This window comes from Bos indicus x Bos taurus, chromosome 19 (genome assembly GCF_003369695.1).
Source record: "Bos indicus x Bos taurus breed Angus x Brahman F1 hybrid chromosome 19, Bos_hybrid_MaternalHap_v2.0, whole genome shotgun sequence".
NCBI lineage: Eukaryota > Metazoa > Chordata > Mammalia > Artiodactyla > Bovidae > Bos > Bos indicus x Bos taurus.
The window spans coordinates 40,213,279-40,232,707 of record NC_040094.1 but is presented as its reverse complement, the minus strand read 5'-3'; the positions used below and the strand labels follow the sequence as shown (position 1 = coordinate 40,232,707).

At 49.7% G+C, this 19,429-nt stretch overlaps 1 protein-coding gene across 1 annotated transcript in view; it reads left to right on the top strand.

Annotated features, from left to right (window-relative positions):
* SRCIN1 (SRC kinase signaling inhibitor 1) overlaps nt 1-12,146 on the top strand; it is a 72,048-nt gene extending 59,902 nt beyond the window's left edge. Inside the window, exons 21-22 of the mRNA XM_027516654.1 lie at nt 518-664; nt 8,758-12,146. Coding sequence (XP_027372455.1) covers nt 518-664; nt 8,758-8,892 — 282 coding nt within the window. The 3' untranslated portion in view covers nt 8,893-12,146. The remainder of the gene's footprint in view (nt 1-517; nt 665-8,757) is intronic.
* The last annotated feature ends 7,283 nt before the right edge of the window (nt 12,147-19,429 follow it).

The window sequence follows — 19,429 nt, the reverse complement described above, 5'->3', positions numbered from 1 at the left end:
AGGAGACCTGGCTCAATCTTTGGGTTGGGAAGATCCCCTGGAGAAGGGAAAGGCTACCCACTCCAGTATTCTGGCCTGGGGAATTCCATGGACAGTATAGTCCTTGGGGTCACAAAGAGTCAGCCGCAACTGAGCAACTTTCACTTTCACTTTCATAAAGACCTCTCTCCCACATCTCGGATATGTTCTCCAGGGCCCAAGATGGAGCCCCTTGCCAGGAGTGGGAATGATGCCAGGGACCTTTACTTTAAAAACAATTCCCCCAGAAGGGCACCAGCTGCCCCTGGGCCACTCAAGGAAACCACCAAAGAGCTCTCACTTGGGAGTTCTGGGAATCTGACTGGGGTTCTGTCCTCTCCCCTGTGGGGAAGCCTTAACCCTGGCCTCAGAGAGTGGGCCTGAGTCCTGGATGGGGGTATGAAGCCGGGGAGGGCTCTCCAGGTCTCAGAGGGCCTACTGTACCTAGGGCGCCTGTGTGATCCCATCTCCAGCTCTGACCCTGTTCCTCTTCGTGCAGAGCGGCGGTGGCAGCGTGCCCCCCATGAAGGTGGTGACTCCAGGGGCCTCTCGGCTGAAGACGGCCCAGGGCCAGGCAGGCAGCCCCGACAAAGGCAAGCATGGCAAGCAGAGGGCCGAGTACATGAGGATCCAGGCCCAGCAGCAGGTAAGCCTGGGCGCCTCGGGGGCAGGGCCGCGGCCCCACGCAGCCCCCACCCCCACCTCACCTCCAGCCTCCAGCAGTCAGTTCTGTACACTCCTGCTGGGCCTGGCTGTCTCCTGCCAGTATTCCTGTGCCCACCATCCTGCGGCTGTCCAGGGAGGTCCTACCGGTCAGGACTACCCCACTGGTCCCTCAAACCATTTTCTCCTTCCTCTCTCCAGTACCAGTGCTCAGGATCTGGTTGAGAACATAGCCAGATCACTGATCACTCCTCTTGCAGAAGGCCCCTCACTCAGGGCCAGAGAGGACCATCTCCCCAGCTGCTCCTGGACAAGGCGGAGTGAGCGGACCCCAATGCCTGGGCCCTTCTAAGGCCGGTTCCCTGGGGTGTGGGAGGGGGCCTTTATTCCTGGTCTTCCTGCCACTCCTCCCCCTCCTCTGCCTCCTCCCCTCTGCTCTCAGATCCCACCTGCTCCTTGGCCCTCTGCTCTCAACTCAGCCTCCCTCTTAGTTTTTAGGCCACCTCCCAACTGAGGGAGAAGCCAGTCTTGCATCTCCTTTTCAGCCTTGTGCTTGGGTTGTAGTAGGGTGCATAGGAGTGGTGTGCCCTCTTTCAGATTAAAGGATGGTATGTAGAGGTGGCAGCCTCACCCTTGGCCCACCTGTGGCCTGATCAGAAGATGCAGGGTGGTCCCCGGGCCTAGATGTCAGGAAAGACCTTTAGTTCATTCATGTGGTTCAGTATTTCCAAGCAGTTCCTATATTCTAAGTGCTGGGTGGGAGTGGGGGAAGGAAATGTCCAGATGCTATGACTTGAAGAAGGTTCTAGGCTCAGAGGTAGGAGGTTAGAGATGGGTAAATCCAGTCACCTCCTTGACAGACCAGGGGACAGGTCAGAAAAGGAAGGGAATTTCCCAAGGGCCCACAGCAAGGTGGCATCAGAGCCAGGACTGGGACCCCAGGATCTCAAAGCTCTTCCACCACACAGCTCTGCAGCCACCTTGGGCACACAGGCCTGCGGGTTCTCTCAGAGTCCAGTGGAGATGGGCCAGCCAGGCCCCTCACTAGCTCCCCGCTGGCCCACTGTCTTCCTCGCGAGTCCCCAGACACACCCCAGCCCTTCTTCATGTCACCGCCTTGTTCCTGTGTCCTGTCCAGGCTGGTCTCTCCTCGGGGTCTAGAACCGCAGCTGACATTCTGCCAGACACACATTCGCCCACTGCACACTCCCCACTCTAAGGAAGGGCCTTATTATTCCCATTTGACAGATGAGGAAACTGACGCTTTACCCAAAGTCACACGGCTGACAAACGGTGGAGGGGGTTTCAAATCCAGACTGCCTGACACCTCTGTCTCTCACCCTCCGCCCCTCCTGCCCCTCTACCCTGACACACATTTGCCTCAGTCTCTTCAGCGGGCATCTCCCTCCTCTGTAATTAGGTTCCCCAACTCCCCCGGCACCCAGCTCCTCTGCCTGCTGCCCTCTCTCCTGCCCCTCCAGTCACTTCCATCGCCTCTCCTCCATTCATTCCTCGGCCCGGGCCCACTCTGAGCCTCATGCCTGGGCTCTGGTGGCCTCTTCATCACTCTGCAGTCTGCTCACCTCTCTGCAGCCTGTTGGGCATACAGTCTGCCCCCCACACACTCATGGGACCCTCTTCTCCTTGGCATCCCCCTCCCTTGTCAGCCCTCACCCGCCTCCTGGCTCCTTTCTGGGAGACTCTCCTGTGCCCACCTCTTCACTCCTCTGTGCCCACCTTCCTCCTCAGCTTCTTCTCACAGCACACACTCCTCTCCTTGGGCACCAGCTGCCATCTCTTCTGGCCCAGGTCTCTCTTCTGAGCTCAAGCCTGCCCCCTTGCTCTCCCCTCAGGAAAGTCACCTGCCCCAGGCATCCACCCATGCCCCGATTGAGGGGGGGGTCTCCTGAGCTACCCCCTCCCTCAGGGACACAGTGGTTCTGTCTTCCCACATGACTGGTCTGGCTGTTTATCTCTCCCTTTCACTTCTCTAGTAAATGCTTTTTCTTTAAAAAAAAAAAAAAAAAAGCATCTTCTCTCTAATGAAGTATTACATGTTTCTTGTAGAGGTGTTTTAGTAAAGAGACATCATAAAGAGTCGGAAACAAATCACCCCTTGCGTCAGTATCCAGTGCAAGCCTTCCTGTTTCCTGTGAATTCTGTGACCTCTCTCCTATCCTCCCAGACCCGCGGGGTGGGGAGGGCTATTTTAAAATGCTGATTGGGTTGTATCACTGCCCCAGCTTACCACCTGTGCCCTGCAGCCCCAGCTGGATTTGAAAAAAATCAAAACTCCCTCACTGACTGCCCTGACGCTTCACCTCCGTTCGTTCCAGGGCCCTGCATCACCTGGCCTTCCGTCCTCCAGCTGGGGCACTGCTCCTCCCAGCTCCGTTTGTGACCCTGGTCAAAGTCCTCTGCCTTCTGCAGGCTCTTTTCTAATCTGTACAATGGGGACAAGAACCCAGGGGCAGTCTTCTGAGCTCCTGTAATACTGGGTGTGGAAAATAGCTTCGAAAGCCACCGAGTGCTCTCCAAAGAGAAGGAGTCACCGCTGTGCTCACCTGTACTGTCCCTTTGGCAGGGCCAGGGGCTGGGCAGAGTCCTCTCCCTCACTTATTGTTCTAACACTAGGAGCTCCAAGCTGCCTTGGCAGTGATGAAAGGGAGAGGAATAGAAGCGCCAGGACCAGACACAGAAATTGGGGTAGAAGAGTGGAGAAAGGGGTACAACTGTGCCTGGTATTACAGAGAAATCAGGGGGAATGATTGAGGAAAAGTGCCTGGATGTCGTGCTCAAGGGAGTGGGATGGACTTTTCTGACGGTCGAGTGGTTAAGAATCTGCCTGCCGATACAGGGGACATGGGTTCGATCTCTGGTCTGGAAGATTCCACATGCCTCAGGGTGACTGAGCCCATGCTCCACAACTATTGATCTTGCACTCTAGAGCCCATGTTCCTCAACAAGAGAAACCACCTCAATGAGAAGTCCAAGCGCTGCAACTAAGAGTAGCCGTCACTCGTTGCAACTGGAGAAAGCTAGTGAGACAGACCCAGTGCTGTCTAAAATAAATACATACATTAAAAAAAAAAGATTCAGGGGTGGGATAAGAACCAGATTCCCAGGGGACGAGGATCAAGGGCTTGGTGTGGACATGAGAACTGAACACCCCTTCTTCTACTTGGGCTAAGCAGGCTGCTGAATATTGTGTATCTCCTTGGATGACTCCAGTGACGAGGCTATAATGAAGTGAACAAGAGGAGATGTTGAGGCACTCAGGGACCAGTGAGACCTGGAAGCTGGACCTCCCTGGGGAGAGGGACCTGGGGGTGTACAGTTTAGGGAGTCCTGTGAGAGGTGAACAATAGGCGCTATAGTTACAGGGGGCACAGCATGCCTGCAACCCACACCGAGTGGGGAGGGAGTAGAGAAGAAACGTTACCCCCTCTCTCTTCCCACCCCGTCCTAACCCCCATTGGCCAAACTCAACAAGAGGCCAGTCAGCCAAGGGCTGGCCGGGTTGACCAAACTGGCTGCAGAGCAGAAATCAGATTTGGGGATGTTAAGTAAAATAGAAAATAGCACTCCTTTCCTGTACCAATTTTAAGCATATGTGTCTTATTTAATGCTCAGAACAACTTTATATCTCATATGTGCGTTAACCACTTTATCACTGCTACATCCCTACAGCACCTAGAATAGTTCTCAGCACATGCAGGCACTCAGTAAATATTTGTTGGCTAGGTGAATGAGTGGTTGGACGAATGAATGAATTTGCCAGTGATCAGGCCCAATCCAAATGGAACTAGACAATGCAGACTTGAAATATTAATATACTGATGATATAATAATAACAGCTTCCGTTTATTGCCTGCGTCCGGAGTGCAGGCACTGGGTCCTGGGCTCTGTGTACAGCATCTCAACCTGATTCTGATGCTGTAGAGTCTGTTATCCTTGTTTAGCAGGTGAGAACATGAAGATCCAGGGAGATAGCTGCCAGAGGTCGCACAGTTAGGAAGTGGCAGAGCTGGGACTTAGAGCCAGAGTTGCCGGGGACAAGTCCTAATGCCGGATTTTCTGCTGCTTTGGCGGGAAGCATAACTTCGTGGGCGCCAGCAAGCCTTGGAGAGCTGCCACTCATGATGGGGATGCTGTTGACGAGAACGTCAGGGGAGCAATTTTGGCCTCACTTGTGGCAGTTTGAGTAGTTTTAGCCACAAATAATAGAAACTCCAATTCAAAATGGCTTAAACAGCAAGGAAAAGTTTTATCAGAACAAGAAGCAGGGAGGCTCCAGGGTTGGGGAATTCATATACTCAAGGACATCAGGACCTGGGTTCCTTCCGTATTTTGGTTCTGTTGGCCCATCCTTCCACCCCCACCCCCAACACAGCTGCCTTCATTTCAGGGCTGTAAGTATACAGATCATTTCTTTTTTAAAGCTTGACTTTAAATAATTTATTTAATTTTTTTTTTTGACTGCTGGGTCTTGGTCATTGCAAGGGCTTTCTCCAGTTGCAGCGAGTCAGGGCTACTCTCTAATTGCAGTGTGCGGGCTTCTCATCGTGGTGGCTTATCTCGTTGCAGAACATGGGCTCTAGGCACATGGGCTTCAGTAGTTGTGGCACACGGGTTTAATTGCCCCGTGTCTTGTGGGATCTTCCCAGGCCAGGGATTGAACTGGTGTCCCCTGCATTACAAGGCAGATTCTCAACCATCAGACCACCAGGGAAGCCCCACAGATCATTTTAGAAACAGGAGAACCTTCCCCAGAGACTCCCAACTGATCTCCCCTCTCTTCTTATTGCCCACCCCTAGATCAGTCACTGGCTAGAAGGGAACAGCCTGAACTGCCATTGGTTCTATTCCCCCTTGGGCTAGAGGAAGCCCTGCCTCTTCTGGCAACCCAGTGCCTGATTCAGGCAAATAATAAGGAAGAAGGGCATGTGGGCCGGGGACAGTGGCACTGGGAATGACCCTGGAGGAGGCACCAACTGGCAGCATCAAGATGATCTATTATTACATGGGTAATGGTACTCAGTCATGTCTGACTCTTTGCCTCCATGGACTGTAGCCTATCAGGCTCCTCTGTCCATGGAATTTTCCAGGCAAGAATACCCTAGTGGGTTGCCATATCCTACTCCAGGGGATCTTCCCAACCCAGGGATCAAACCCTAGTCTATTGCATCTCCTGCACTGGCAGGCAGAATTTTTACTCTTAGCTACCTGGGAAGCCCCAAGATAACCTATACTTGCGTGGGAATCTGCGTCTCATAGCCTGGAGGGACAGGTCAGCATGCTGAGGGTGCCTGGAGAGGGCTAGACTCTGGCCCACAGGAAGGGGAGGGGTGTGGAGTTCAACCCTTTGGGTAGATCTGGCTAATGGTTCCAGTTTCCCCCAGCTAAAAGCTGACCATCTGTGTATGAGGTTTCTGCCTGTCACAAAGGCAAAGCTCTTTCTCTAGACATAATTAAGAGCAACGGGGGAAGACTGGCTGGTGACAGGGAAGCAATGAAAACCTTCAGAGGCAGCAGCTGTATCAGTTGGGAACTCTGAGCAGCACGGGACAGGGTCAGTGGGCACAGTTGGACACGTTCCCTCAGTTTCAGAAAAGTGGTGGGCACTCTCCTGGAGGGGAAGATGGCCTGAGAGGATGTTACAAAACAGATGCTCACGGAGCAAGTAGAAGAGGTGTCCATGAAAAGCAGGGGTGTCCACATAAGCTGGTGACCGCTGCTGCTCCCTAGAGCTTAAAGGCCTTGCACCAGCTATGGGAGAACAGGGAGGGGGCATCTTCCCAATGAGGACACCTCGCCTGAGTGAACGCAGGAGTCAGGGGGCAGCACAAGCTGGGAGGCAGGTGTTCGAGAGACCAAAGTTTGGGACAGAGTGAAGCTCTTGACAAATGCTAAAGGGAAGGAATGGGGAAAGCTCGTAACTAGAGAGGCAAGCTGAGATCAAAGAGGACAGTCAGGAGGGAACCAACAGCTGACTTGGGATGCAGGGGGATGTGAAGAGACTCAGGAGGAAGGGGACCTGCCCCCTTGCCCGCCTGGGTTAGGGAAAAAAAACTCTAAATGGTAAATGGTGGGAGAGGAGGGGCGAGACTGGAGCCTACAGTAAGTGACAAGGGAGTAATAGATCCACCCAAAGGGTTGAACCCCACACCCCTCCTCTTCCTGTGGTTGTCTTTAAATGAGTCCATCTCCAGGCCGGGGTACCGGGACCCCTCCAACACAGGCCATGCCAGGCACATGGGTTCCACAAAGGGCTGGATGATTTGAAGGATGTGGGGGCTGTGGGCCTGGAACCCTTCTGAGAAAGGAGTGAGCAGCCACAGTCAGGATGAAAGGAGATAGAAGACCCAAACAGTGAACTCATGCCTGGATTTTCATAAAGGGGAAAATGTAGACCGCAGACCACAGTGTGGTGAGCAAAATCCAGAGATAGTTCGCTGTGAACATGTGGGAAGAAATGTGATCAGCAACCTCAAGGGCAGGTTCACTGTCAGCCAGTCAGATGCCTGTGGTCACTTCCCTTCCCGGTGGCAGGGGGCACCTTGCTTTCCACCCCCACCCCCCCACAAGGCATCTGATAGAGGCTGCCAAGCAGCCGGATAATTATGTAGGTCGAGGAGCAGTGGCGTGGCCATGCCCAGGCGGGACCTGCAGGACGTCTCTGGCAGTGTGCCACAGCTCTCTGCTTCGAGTCCTCGTCCCTCTTTTCTTTAATCAGGGCACTTTGGTTATCACACTGCTGCTGCTGCTAAGTCACTTTAGTCGTGTCCGACTCTGTGAAACCCCATAGACGGCAGCCCAGTAGTAGCTAAGGAAGGCTGGGAGGGACAGTGGATACAACCACAGGGAGAAAACCTAGTCTGTGTTACCCTAACCCAGTGATCTCAGAGTTAACTGTGCGGCAGGATCACTTGTGGCGCTGGCCTAAAATGCAGATGCCTGAGCTCACAGGACAGATGGATCCTGGGGCAGGGTCCAGGAATCTGAATTTGTAATTCATCCCCTCTAGGAGATGCAGATGGGTCTAGAACCCTCTCACATCTCCAGGACCAATGTAGGTGCCAGGGGTCTGCTGGAGGTGGGGAGGGGGCACAGCTGTTTCTAACTATCAGAGGTGACCTGTGAGTGCCAGACACGTCATGAGGGGGTGGCTCCCCATTACCCACAAGGCACAGCTCAAAGTTGGAGGAACACTTGTGGGGCAGGAGGTGGGGGTGGGCGTGGGGGTCCTGAGGGTTCCAGGAGGACAAGTTCACTCTTCAGCTTCCACCAGAAGACCTCCTGCTGAAGTTGGAAGGGGCCCTGGTTGGGCTGCTTCTCCCCTCCTGCCTCCCCTTTGGCAGCTAATGTTTCATGTCTTCCTTCCCTTCCTTGCCCTCCCCCTGTCCCCACCTGGTCTGGTTCTGCTCCCTGTCCTGCTCCCCATTCTGGTCCTGGGCTGGCCTTCCTTGTGCTTCTCTGGTCTCTCTTCTGCCTTCTGTCTTTCCTGTCAGTAACTGTGGACTTAACCACCCACCCCAGGCCCTTTGTTCCAACCCCGTGTTCCCCTTTCTACCCCTGCTCTGGCACCTTCCTCCCCTGTCTCAGAGGACCACTCTCTCCAGATGTTCCTCTGGTTTCTGGTTTTTGCAGTTAATTTTCTCTTGGATTTGTGGAAATTTTTCATTTTTTAAAACTGTAGGGTAGGATAAATTGGGAGATTGAGATTGACATATAAACACTACTATGTATTAAAGATTGGGATTCCCTGGTGGATCAGATGGTAAAGCGTCTGCCTGCAATGCGGGAGACCCGGGTTCAATCCCTGACTCAGGAAGAAACCCTGGAGAAGGAAATGGCAACCCACTCCAGTACTCTTGCCTAGAAAATTCCATGGATAGAGGAGCCTGGTGGCCTACAGTCCATGGGGTCGCAAAGAGTTGGATACGACTGAGAGACTTCACTTTCTCTCACTTTCTATGTATAAAACAGATAACTGAGAACCTAAAACAACTAACTGGGGGCCAGCACAAAGGCTCCCCTTCTTCTCTCTGACCCCAACCTCTGCTTTTGTTCTAGGCCACTAAACCATCTAAAGAGATGAGTGGTTCGAATGAGACCTCAAGCCCAGTCTCAGAAAAGCCTTCGGCTTCCAGAACCTCCATCCCCGTATTGACTTCCTTTGGAGCGAGGAATTCTTCCATCTCCTTCTAGAAGCTTCCTTATAACCCCAGCCCAGCCTGCCCTCCTCCCCCTTCCCTGCCATATCTCTCTCTCCTCTGCTTCCCTTCGTTTCCACCTCATTGTCCAGAATCTCTGAAGGGTTTGCCATGGATGCGGCCCTCTCAGCTCTCTCTGACCATCCCCTGTTGGTGTTTTTGGTTTTTTGAATGATTCACTTTTGTCTTTTTTTTTTTAAGGAAAGAAAAAAAAGCAAACCAGTAAAACTAAAGACCAAAACACACCACCTTCCCTTGATTTCCTATTCCAAAATGGCGCACTTCCTGTCATCGTCCTTCCCCTGTCTCTTTCCCCACACTCCCTCCCAGGTTCATCCTGAAGTTCCTGCACCCTTGCCCTCCCTTCTCACTCTCCCCCCACACTTCCCAAGAGCACTCCAAACAAACTCTGAGCCATGGAGACTTGGAGCAGCAAGACACCCCCTTTTCCCCTTTCTCAGAAACCTTCCTGGAGGAAAACCTGGACATTGGATCAACCCCAAAATCAGGCTAGAAAATTGGACGTAAGGAGACTTTGGCCCTGGAGGCGCCCCACCTGCCCACCCTCGGGACATGACTGAATTCTGCTGCTTCTCTGCTCCCATCCACTCATGCCCGGGTGGGCCTGGAGTCAAGACAGGTGGGCTGGAGGGGGAGGCCAGAGTCAGAGGGGCCTCAGGGTGGTGTGATGCCACTGAATCTGTGTGTCCCTGGAGAGGAGCTGGCTTCCCGGAACCACCTCCCTGCGGTGAGGAGCTGCCTGGCCCATGCCAGTGGGAGGAACGGGGCACCTTTGGATTGCTGGCTGTGGACGGTGGGTTGAGCAGACAGCCTGATGCTGGGGACACTGCCTTGGGAGAGGGCAGCCCCGAGGAGGGGTATCTGGTACTTTTAGTTTCCTAATTTAGCACTTTAAATGACATTAACTTATTTAATGGGGTGGGATGGACAAGAATGAAGGGCCTAGCAAATTAGACTTAGAGGCCTAGAGGGTGGGAAGGGTCTGGTTGTAAGGGAAGTGGGGGCAATAGAGAGGGGGTTGGTGGGGGGCAGCGAGGACAGCTCTGACCCCACAGGTGGGCTGACTTGACCTTTAACCATCCTCTCTGAGATTTGAGGGTTTTCAGGGAAGGCGTTAGAGGGTTTAAAATGGGGAGCTAGTGACCCTGGTGAGATTCTCAAGGGTCCTCGAGGCCTGACCAGCCAGCCAGTGCCCCCAACCTCCGGCCTGTGGGCCCCTGCCTTGCAGAGGCTGTGGGCAGTGAGGCTTTTGGTTGGGGTCCTGAGAAGGGGAGGGAGAGATCAGTTTTGGCTTTCAGCAAACCCCGCCACCCGCAGGGCACAGTGAGGGGCCAGCAGGGAGATTCTGTGGGTGGGGGAGGAGGAGGATGGAGAGAGGTCCCCAGGGAGCAGGATTCCTGTTTGGAGCACAAAGTGGAGTAAGCACAGGGGAGGAGGGGGTTGGAATTAGTCACCCCCCGCAGAAAGCACAGAGAGGGGAGCCATTGAAGGAGCAGAACCTTCTGGGGCCTGGCGCCTGAGGAGAGCCAGGGGGAGCTGTTGAGGGTTGGGGAGGGAGGGGACACTGGGTTGTGTTACTTCATTTTCTTTTTTTGTTGTTGTTTTTGTTGGTTCATCCTTGTTTTCTAGCTTTGGATCATTTTTGTACAAAGGCAAGCAAGCCTTTTTGAAAAATAACAAAAGAAGAGGAAAAAAAAAATCCCTCCCCCCAAAATAATAACCCTGGAAAATAGAAAAAAAAAAAAAGGACCTCATAAATGATGCAATTACTTTTAATTGCAGGCAACTCTTTACATTTAAGTGAAGTGTCTTAACATTTTATATTGTTTTAAAAATATATTTACATATTATATATATATATAATATACGTAATATAAATATATATAAATATTTAAAAAAGAAAAAAAAAAGAAAACCACAGCACTCTCCCTGGCCGCTCTTTTGGCGGGGGAGGGGGCTGGAGGGTGGGCGCATCGGCCTGGTTTCTGTGGTCCAGTGAAATGGTTTGGTTTGATTCGGCTGTACAGAGACCCCCTGACTTAGGAGGAGAGGGGGAGTGGTGCCCCCTCCTCCCTCCACTCCATTGCCCTTTGCTTGCTACTTTTCCCTTGCCCCGCCTCCACCCTCAGCCCTGTGCCCTGAATGTTTGCCCCACCGTCATTGTCCTGAGTTGAATGTCCCTTTGTGGGGGAGGGGAAGGGGGCGTGTCCATCCATGAGGGGGCAAATGGAGGGAGTCGTGTGCCCCACCCCACCCGCTGCTAATGCGGAGCCCAGTGGAATTCGTACCTTTTACTTTGGTGCCAGCACATTTATAGGAGGAGTTGTGCGCAACTTGTGTGTGTGTGTGTGTGTGTGTGTGTGTATCCACTGGCACTAGTCCATTTATCCGTGTGCAGAGGAAAGGAAGCATGAACACGCACAGACATGACCTCCCGCATGTGTGTGCAGGGAGGCATGCCCACAGTGGTGCGTGTAACCAGCCTGGGCATTGGCACATGCGCACGTGCACCTTGGCATGGAGAAGCCTGGTGTGTAAGAACGTGTGTAGTATGTGTGTGCAGACGTGGCAGCTGTGAGACCTGTATGTGCACATGGAGGTGCGTGCGTGCATGTGTGTGTAGACCCCAAGTGTAGAAGCGCCTGAGTGTGTGTTCCCTCATCCCTGCACCACTGGTTCTGGCTCCCCTCACAAGCCCCCAGCCCCTGGGCCCTCTCAAAGTCCCCAGCACGTCAAAGCCCCCCCAGCTGCATGCGCCTCACTGCTCTGTCCATCAGTGTGTGCTTGACCAAGAAAAACCAAGACATCTGGGGGGGGCCCTGTACCTGGTCCCCCCAGCCCCTGCCCACTGTGCTGTGTTACTCGCATGGGGGTTTTCTCTCCCACCCCTTCCACAATATGCTGTTTCCCCAGGAGCCTCAGGCCTGAGGCTCTGCGAGGGGTCCCAGGTGGGACCCCCCAGGGCGAGCCCGGCTCACACCCCACCCTGTCCCACGTAGGGCCCATGTTGGTGTAGCAGTGATGGCTTCTGTGGGTATTCTGTGACCTCTGTCAGTGTAACTTGACAATTTCTAAATGGAAAAGGGTTGCTGTGTTTTCTCTGTCTCTTTTTTAATGTTCCTTTTCTTCCCCCACTTTCCTGCTCTCTTTCCTTTTTGGTTTTTCTAGCTGAGTGTTTGGGGCTTAAATAAAACTTGTTTCTTTTTCCTCTCCTGGATCTCCTTCCTAGAGGCTGCTGTCTCATTATTTCTCATCTTCACCCTGGAAGATGCTGGGGCGGGCGAGGGGAGGGGGAATTCCTGGCAGCCAACTGCCTTACGACTTAGCGGGCAGAAGGCTTAGCAGGCAGAGCGCAAAGTGGGAGAGGTGGAATCAGGGCCCGGGTTGGGGGGCTGTTGCTGCCCGCAAGAGCCCTTGAGAGCCAACATCTGGACGCTGGAGAGGAACACCGCTATCTCCTGGGGTGCCAGCCCTCCACCATCAGCGAGGATGCTATGGCATCACTGGCACCGGCAGGCGACAAAGCCAGGCGTGTTAGGCGTCTTCCCGACCATCATGCAGCACAGGCAGCGTTGGAGTCCAGCTCTGCCTGACTCCAAAACCAATGCCTTCCCCCCAGAACCGAGTCCAGTCTGCTTACCTCCAGCTGTTCCCTGGATCGGGCCTCAGCCTCCTGCCCTTTGGGTGAGCTGACCCTTTAATGGTCTCCATCCATCCTGTCAAGAACATCAGCTTTCAAACTGTTTTTTTCAGCTGTATCTCAGTAGGAAATCCATTTTACATCTCAGTGATTTAGACATGTCCACACGTACACAAACATCCACATATTTAGTGAAATAGCACCCGCTGTATACTCTGCTGACCTCCCTGGTGGCTCAGACGGTAAAGCGTCTGTCTACGATGCGGGAGACCCAGGTTCGATCCCTGGGTTGGGAAGATCCCTTGGAGAAGGAAATGGCAATCCACTCCAGTACTATTGCCTGGAAAATCGTAAACATTTGGTCACAGCCCACTCTGGATTTCATGACCCTTGAAAGGGTCAAAACCCACAGTTTGCAAAATACTAGTCTGAAGATTTAGCCTCAGTCACATTGCATTTCTGCTTTGTCCTCCTCAAAGGCCACTGGTTCCTCTTATACCATGGTCGCCTCTGAAATTGGAAGACCCCTGACAGGAGATTTACCTTAGATGCTGGTTGGCTGGGGTCCTGGACCCTGACCCTATAGCCAGCAAGCTGCCTGAACCCTTCCAGGCTACCACATCAGAGTCTAGCCTGCCCTGCCATCAAGTGGGCCAGCCAGCTGACCTGCTTTGGTTTTTCAGGTTTCCCTGGAATTCTGAAGGCTGTGCCACTGTCCCAGTGTGTTCTAATCATCCTTGAGGTTACACTTCTAGGAATTCTCCAGCGTGGCCAAGACCTGGGGTATTATTGGGTCACCTGTACCGTAAAACCATCCCTTCCATCCCATGAGATAATTACAGTGGCCTAAGAACCACCCTTTTCCAGGCCTTGCTGGAACCCAGTCACACTTAGGTTGAGGATGTGCTTGCTGTCTTCAGGGAATGCCCCCTCCCTGGGTCACCCACCTGCCATGTAGCTCTTGAGGTCTGACTCAAGTCAGACCCCACCCCTTTTGTCCTTTTTAAAAGGCAGCAGATCTTGCCTTCTCTCTCCCATCCTATTTCCAGCAAGCTGGGCAAGTAGCCAAAATCCCTTCATCTTCCAGAATCACCCCCATTCACCAACAGTTCAAGATCAAGTCATAAATGGGACCATCAGTGCATAGCAGGAGTTAGGCCAGGCATTTCATTCGTCCTTCAAATACCTCCCAGCTGTCTACTCCTGGCTGGGCACTGCTTACTGATTCACTGGGCCTATGACTCAGCACCTAGGAGGAGACCCAGCCAAAACAGAGGTTTCTGAGCAAAATCATGACAGACAGTGAGCCGTGCCCCAGGAAGGCAAGCAGGCCTGCAAAGGCGGTGGCTGAGTAATGAAGACCACCTCTGACAGTGTGACCAGAGGCCCTGAGGTCACACTGAGGGCAGGTCTTCAGAATCGACAAGGGGATTGTCTGGGAGCTGGTGGCTGGGTGTCCCCCACAGAAGACCCTGAGGTAGGAAGTCATCTGTGGGTTCTAGAAAATGAATGAAACCCAAGTAGATTGAGAATTGGCAAGGGGGCACAGCGTCACAGGAGGTCTTGGTCTTGGACAAATGCAGCAAGGAAGGTGAATTTCTTCTCAGGCCATTGAACCAATAGGAGGGTCAAGTAAGAAGGTGACATGATATGACACAGTTTTTCAGAGTTTACCTATGGCTGTGGTGTGATGAGGTAGGGTGAGGGCGGGGTGCAGATGACGGCTACCCGAACTCATTCACAGTGAACAATCTGATGGCTGAGGGAGGGGAACTGAGTCTTAGAGACTTTGTAGCTATAGAGTGATGGAGCTAAGACTCAAACCCATGACCCATCTCTCCTGTTAGCCATGCTTTCTTGGTGCTTTTAGTACTCATCATTACACATATTACGGACTTCCCAGGTGGCTCAGTGGGTAAAGAATCCATCTGCAATGGAGGCAATGCAGGAGACGCAGGTTCAATCCCTGGGTCGGGAAGATCCCCTGGAGACAGACATGGCAACCCTGTCTAGTATATATGCCTGGAGAATCCTATGGGCAGAGGAGCCTGGCTGGCCACAGTCCGTGGTTGCAAAGAGTTGGACACGATTAAAGAAGCTGAGCACACAAACACACGGATTAAGTGTTCATTTAATCCTTACCATATGGGCTATCGGTGTCATTACCTCCTGTCTACTGATGGGGAGAGTGACTGAGCAAAGGATTTGACTGACCTCAGGTTGGTCTCAGAGCCAGATTCTAATTGATAGTAGAAAGGGGGCTTCTTTACCAATAGGAACCTGGGAAGTCCACATATTTTCTCCCTCAGCATCTGCACATCTCTGAGTCCCCTGGGAATGTTCTTCCTCTTTGATCTCGGAGTGGCTTAGTTGTTAAGTCACTCAGTCATATCCGACTCTTTGCGACCCCGTGGACTGTAGCCCACCAGGCTCCTCCGTCCGTGGGATTCTCCAGGCAAGAATACTGGAGTGGGTTGCAATTTCCTTCTCCAGGGGATCTTCCTGACCCAGGGATCGAACCCAGGTCTCCTGCATTGCAGGCAGACGCTTTAACCTCTGAGCCACCAGGGAAGCCCCTGAGTGGCTTAAGTGACCCTAAACTCACAGGGCAGCAAAGCATCCTTTACTGTGCCAGGGCCTTGGGCCCAAGGCCACCGTACCCATTAGCTGACATAGGCTCCCTCAATATTCTCTAATGCCGACTGGTTGACAGCACTGGCATCTGGCAAGAAGCTCCACCCCATATCCCTGGCCACGTGCCAGGAATTTCACTCAAGTCCACAGACTCTCTGCTTCAGCTCAGACCCACCACTGTAGTCCTTCCACCTGCCCATGTCAGAGAAAAATCCTTATTCCTTTAATTCAACCCAAACAGATTTGGAGTTTTCCTATGAAGTATATGCCTAGCCTCATGCCAGTAGCACAGTGTCTTGACTGGTGGTAAGTTTTGAAGTTGGGAACTTTCTTTTTCAAGATTGTTTTGATAGTTCTACGTCCCTCTCATTTCCATAGGAATTTTAGGATCAGTTTGTCAATTTCTGCCCAAAAAGACCAAAAAAATGGGGATTTTAATAGGTAGTGTGTTAAATCTGCCAACTTAACAACATAAGATCTAAAACATGGAATATCCATTTATTAAGATCTTTTAAAATTTCTTTCAACGATATTTTCATTTCCTTGGTATAAGTTTTGCACTTTTATTAAATCTATTCCTACGTATTTTATTATTTTTGATGCTATTATAAATAGAATTGTTTCCTTAATTTCATTTTTAGATGGTTCATCACTTATAAAGTGGGGTGAGTGATAAAGACTTCTTTATTGAGGTACAATTGACATACAACGTTGTGTCAGTTTCAGGCATACAACGTAATGATGCAATATTTGTGTATACTGTACAACGATCCCCACAGTAAGTCTAGTTAACATCTCTCACCATCCATAGTTAGAGAAAATTTTATTCTTGTGATGAGAATTCTTAAGATTTTCTCTCTTAGTAAAGATTTACTCTTTTGCTTTCAACTATGCAGTACAACAGTATAATTAACTATAGTTGCCACACTGTACATTACATCCCCGGGACTGACTTAAAATATAACTGAAAGCTCGTACCTTTCGACTCCCTTCTCCCATCTCACCCCATTCCAACCCCCGCTTCTGTCAACCACCATTTGTTCTCTGAGATTTTTTTTTATTCCACATGTAAAGAGTGCATATGGTATTTGTCGTTTCTATCTGACTTGTCTCATGTAGCACAATGTCCTCAAGATCTATCCATGTTGTCGTAAATGGCAAGATTTCTTTCTTTCTATGGCTGAATAATATTTCATTTTATTTATATACAATGATTTATCTATTTATGGTATTTGGGCTATTTCCACCTTTTGGTTATGATGAACAATACTGCTATAAACATTCAGGCACAAGTTTCTGTTGGGACATATGTTTTCATTCCTATTGAGTATAAAGCTGGATGTGGAATTGCTGGATCATATGGTAATTTTATGTTTAATTTTTTGAGGAACCACCAAACTAGTTTTCATAGTAGCTGTATGTTTTGCACTGCCTCCAGCAATGTTCCAGGGTTCCGATTTCTCCATATCTTCAGCAACACTTGTTATTTTCTATTTTCTTGATTTAATCTTCCTGGTGAGTGTGAAATGGTATCTCATTGTGGTTGTGATTTGCATTTTTTAAATGACAAAATAGAAAAAAAGAGAAAATTAAAAATTATAAAACTAGAAGTTAGTTATTGGAAAAGATTGACAAAACTGATAAATACCTAGTTAGACTGACCAAGAAAAAAAACTAAATATTTGTCAGTTTTGTTCCTGGTGGGCCAGTGGGCGGTGAATTCTGAGGTTTGGGGGAGAAAGGCTGAGCGGCCTGTGTTTTATCAAGAGGCCATCCTGCAGAGGCCGCTCTTCTGGGCCCCGGGGTCGGGGGGAGTCTGCGTGGTGGAGAAAAGCATGGGCCCTAGAGTTCTTGAGAATCTTGGAACCTAAAGAGAAAGGGGGTGCAGATCCCTCTAACAGTGACCAGGAGAAGGCAGTGGCACCCCACTCCAGTACTCTTGCCTGGAAAATCCCATGGACGGAGGAGCCTGGTAGGCTGCAGTCCATGGGGCTGCGGAGAGTCGGACACGACTGAGCGACTTCACTTTCACTTTCACTCCAAGAACCAGCTTTTAGTTTTATTAGTTTTCTCTTTTTTTTTATATTTTCTGCTTCATTTATTTCCATTCTTTATTATTTCCACCCTTTGGCTTGTTTTGGGTTTAGTTTGCTTTTCTTTTTCTAGTTTCTTAAGATGCAAGGTTACGGTGTTGATTTGAAATCTCTCTTTGCCAGTATGACATTTACAGCTATAAAGTTCCCTTACAGAGCTAATTTAGCTGCATCCCATAAGCTTTGACATGCTGTGCTTTTGCTTTCATTTATCTTAAAGTATTTCTAATTTTCCCTGTGATTTCTTCTTTGACTCATTAGATATTTAAGAGTGTGCTTTTATATTGCCACGTTTGTGAACTTCCCCAAACCTTCTGTTGCTAACTTCTAACTTAATTCCCTTGTGTTTGGAGAACAAACTGTGTGTGATTTCAATCCTTTTAAATTCATTAAAATTTAAATTGTAATTTAAATGTTCTGGGCATGTTTTATGGCCTAGCTTTTGGTCTATCCTGAAGAATGTTCCATGCACACTTGAGGAAAATGTATATTCTGTTGTTGTTGGGTGGAAGCTTCTTTGGAGATTGTTAGATCTAGTTGGTTCATAGTATTGTTCACATTTTCTACTTCCTTATTGATCTTCTGTCCAGTTGTTCTAGTCATTATTGAAAGCGACAATGTCCAACTATTGTTTTGATTTTTGTTTGCTTGTTGGTCACGCCACACAACTTGAGGGGCCAAGGACTGAACCTGTGCCCTTGGCAGTGAAAGCATGGAGCTCTAACCACTGGAATTTTCTCCAACTATTGCTTCGAATTGTCTACTTTCCTTTCAATTCTGTTAGTTTCTGCTTCAGGTCCTGTTGTTAGAAGCATATATTGTTGTTGTTCAGTCACTCAGTCATGTCCCAGTCTTTGCGACCCCATGGACTGCAGCATCCCAGGCTTCCCTGTCCTTCACCATCTCCCAGAGCTTGCTCAAACTTATGTCCATTGAGTCGGTGATGCCATCCAACCATCTCATCCTCTGTTGTCCCCTTCTCCTCCCACCTTCAATCTTTTCCAGCATCAGGGTCTTTTCTAATGAGTCAACTCTTTGCCTCAGGTGGCCAAAGTACTGGAGCTTCAGCTTCAGTGTCAGTCCTTCAAATGAATATTCAGGATTGATTTCCTTTAGGACTGACTGGTTTCATCTCCTTGCAGTCCAAGGGACTCTCAAGAGTCTTCTCCAATGCCACAGTTCAAAAACATTGATTCTTCGGCGTTCAGCTTTCTTCATAGTCCAACTCTCACATCCATACATGCTACTGGAAAAACCATAGATGGACTATACGGACCTTTGTTGGCAAAGTAATGTCTCTGCTTTTTAATACGCTGTCTATGTCATAGCTTTTCTTCCAAGTAGTATGCATCTCATAATTTCATGGCTGCAGTCGCCATCTGCAGTGATTTGGGAACCCAAGAAAATAAAGTCTGTCACTGCTCCCATTGTTATCATATCTATTTGTCATGAAGTGATGGGACCAGATGCCATGATCTTCATTTTTTGAAGATCATTTTTTGAAGCATATATATTTATAATCATTTTATCTTCTTGGTAGACTGACCCTTTTATTCTTATAAAACATCCTTCTTGTCTCTAGCAATGATTTTTTATCTTTAAAGCCTATTTTATCTCATACCTGTATAACCACTCTGGCTCTCCTTCATAACTCTTTTCATCATTTCGTATCTTTTTCCATTCTTTCACTTTCAACTATTTTGTGTCTTTGAATCTAAAGTAGTGGTTTTGTGAACAGCATGTAGTTGGAGTATGTTTTTTAATCAATTCTGCCAATCTCTGTCTTTTGATTAGGGTGTTTACTCCACTTACGTTCAATGTAATTACTGATAAGGTAGGATTTATGCCATTTTACTGTTTTTCATGTCTTATGTTTTTGTTGTTTTTCCAGTCCTTGACTCCTTCTCTTTTTTGTGTGAAACATATTTTCTAGTGTACCTTTTTAATTCGCTGTTTTTTCATTTATAATATTTTGAGAGAGTTATTTTCTTAGTGGTTGCCCTGGGGGTTACAATTAGCATCTTAAGTTAAAACAGTTTAGATTAATACTAACTTAATTTTCATAACATGCAAAAGCTTTGCTTCATTATAACTCCATTCCCTCCTGACTCCTTTATGTTCTTATTATCATAAAAATTTGATCT